Source organism: Austrofundulus limnaeus, unplaced genomic scaffold, assembly GCF_001266775.1.
Source record: "Austrofundulus limnaeus strain Quisiro unplaced genomic scaffold, Austrofundulus_limnaeus-1.0 Scaffold46, whole genome shotgun sequence".
Classification (NCBI taxonomy): domain Eukaryota; kingdom Metazoa; phylum Chordata; class Actinopteri; order Cyprinodontiformes; family Rivulidae; genus Austrofundulus; species Austrofundulus limnaeus.
Window position 1 is genome coordinate 1,810,239 of NW_013952448.1, and position 2,545 is coordinate 1,812,783.

A 2,545-nucleotide genomic window follows, 5' to 3' on the forward strand; every position below is an offset into this window, starting at 1 on the left:
TGTGTGTGTGTGTGTGTGTGTGTGTGTGTGTGTGTGTGTGTGTGTGTGTGTGTGTGTGTGTGTTTATGGCACCCACCCACACTCTCTTCTTCTCTTAATACAGTGTGTCTTGTTTGGAATCATCCTGGTCCCTCTTCGGGCTGTCCTCATGTCATTGGTCCTGATGGTGACCTGGCCTGTGTCAGTCATAATAACCTTTAAKCATCCTCTAAAGGGAGCAGTGGAGCCAATGACGGGCTGGAGACGGTAATACAAACAAACGCAATCCCACTTCTTCTTAGGACCCTATAAAGTTTACCCATCTGCAGACTACCTCTAAAGACACCTKTGTATCCTGCTCATCTACCTTGACATATTTGCTAAAATAAACCAGATTTTACATACAGTGTACCACTTGTCCCATGAACACGTGTTATCTGGGAGAAGCACTGAAAATCATAGTCTAATACAGTGTTTAGATAGTTTTAGGAAATATGTTACGGTACGATGGGTTGAGTACTGTTGCACAACAGTGCACATGCAAATGCTCCCAACTGGTGGCCTGCAGGTATAAAGATCATCATCAAATGTCACGCAAGGGTATTAATCATGCAACATATTTGTTTTAGTCACCTTCATGAAAGTGCACCGGGAGAAACTCTTTTTGAAACATGACAGATTACCCGAGGAGGTGATAATTTTTGTTAAATTTTTTAAAGAGTAAAGTTTATTTGCATATATTTTGCTTCCATTCCTGGTGTAAACACTCCACTGACCATCAGTGTATCATTAATTCCTAACTGAGAAACAGGGCCTGCAGAATAACTGATTCGGTTTGCCAGTGAAGAAATGCATCAGTTTAAAATTTTAMAAAATGTGTTGCGTTAAACAGTTTAAATCGAGCGTCTAACTGAGCCAAGAAGAAACTGACAAAGTTGGTTTTTGCAAATGCATAAAAAAAGTGACAGAACAAGGCTGCAGACTTTCAAAAATATTAAACCCTGACATTGCTTGAAAAATGTGCTTTCTGCTGAGTMATGCATTGCAAGATTGTATCTGCCCCACAAGCATGACCTTGGCTCCCCACATTTCTCAGAAAGGAAATAGTGATGAGTATTATTGCGGTCTTAAAACCTTGAGAACCTCTTGTACATAATTAGACTGTTATATTGGACAATTGCATTAGAATTTTGGTGATTATTAGAATGTTTTCTCTTGTCACGTTGGTCATAGTTAGACAGTAAATTTATTCCATCACCATGTGGGAAAAACGCAGCAATTGCCGCTTCCTGCAGACCTCGTAACCACATCCTAAATAATCACGACGCGGCTTGGTGAATACGATTAGAAGCAACAGGAGAGCTTGTCTTCTCAAGTTCATTGACTGTTGTGCCAGTTGCAAGCTTGAATATTCTCAGGGTTGTTCAAGTTCTCAACACTTTCAAAAATACATGAGTGTTGAGAATCCCCCCACCGCCTCCATGCCCAACTTTTAGCTTTCTACATTTTGCAATCACATTTGGCTGCCATGATCATTTATTCCCGTTAGCTTTTAACATCCCAGACTAGTAAATGTATCTGAAGCTTCTTGTGTCATATTGGCTACTTTGAACCTTGTACGACTAAAAAAGCTAAAAAGCAAATGTGAGGTGTTTGATATTGAAGCATGTTTTATCCTACAGCACAAGATTTGAATCTGTACCCTGTGTGTAGAAAAAAAAGATCATGTGTTAGCCACAATGTCATGACCAAGTGCAGTTTTTTTTTTTTTCTGCTGTAAAATCGGTTTGACATGTTTTTAAGCCACCTGCTCCATGGTGTGGGAATAATGCAGTTTTAAATATTCATGGTCTTTGTAATCTCTGGACAAATAAAATCTTCCAYGCTGCCATTCATTATTTCACCTCAGTGTTTGGCAATGCACCACGACTTCCTACTTCTTTAAAGTTTTTAAGGAAGCAAATGGTTGAGATAACTTTTCTATCTGCTTTTAGTGTAACTCTTCCTGTTACTTGAGCACTTCTCTTCTTTTTTTATTTACTTCTTTTTTTTTCTCCAACTCTAGGTTCATGTGTCAGAGTGTGATGGCCGCCCTGGGGAGGGCTTACTTCTTCTCCATGGGTTTCAGAGTGGTGGTCAAGGGTAAGCAGGTCGGCAGCAGCGAGGCCCCCATTCTAGCCGTGGCCCCTCACTCGACCTTTTTTGACGGGATTGTGTGCCTCATAGCCGGCCTGCCCTCCACCGTCTCACGTGTGGAGAACTTGGCTACACCCATCTTTGGCAGTGAGATGCTCTTCATTTGTTGTTTCAAAACAGGAATGTGTGGGTGAATGTGCAAGATGTGTTTGTGTGTGTGTGTCACATAAGTGTGAAAGTATTTTGGGGATGTTCAATTTCTTTCTTTCTTCAGCTACCAACACATTTTCACAACCTCTTAAATAGCATGGTTGATCACGATAGTGTTCTAAAGAATAGATACACTGGGCCTCATGCAAGAACCATTCGTACGCACAGATTTGTTCTTAAATTATGCGTACGAGTGATTTAGGAGAATTTGTGGCATTCA

The 2,545-nt window shown here is 40.7% G+C and overlaps 1 protein-coding gene across 1 annotated transcript in view; it reads left to right on the top strand.

The window, feature by feature from the left end:
- lpcat2 (lysophosphatidylcholine acyltransferase 2) overlaps window positions 1-2,545 on the top strand; it is an 18,498-nt gene that overhangs the window by 1,157 nt on the left and 14,796 nt on the right. The window contains exons 2-3 of the mRNA XM_014007938.1: window positions 104-246; window positions 2,045-2,262. Of these exons, the coding sequence (XP_013863392.1) occupies window positions 104-246; window positions 2,045-2,262 (361 nt within the window). The remainder of the gene's footprint in view (window positions 1-103; window positions 247-2,044; window positions 2,263-2,545) is intronic.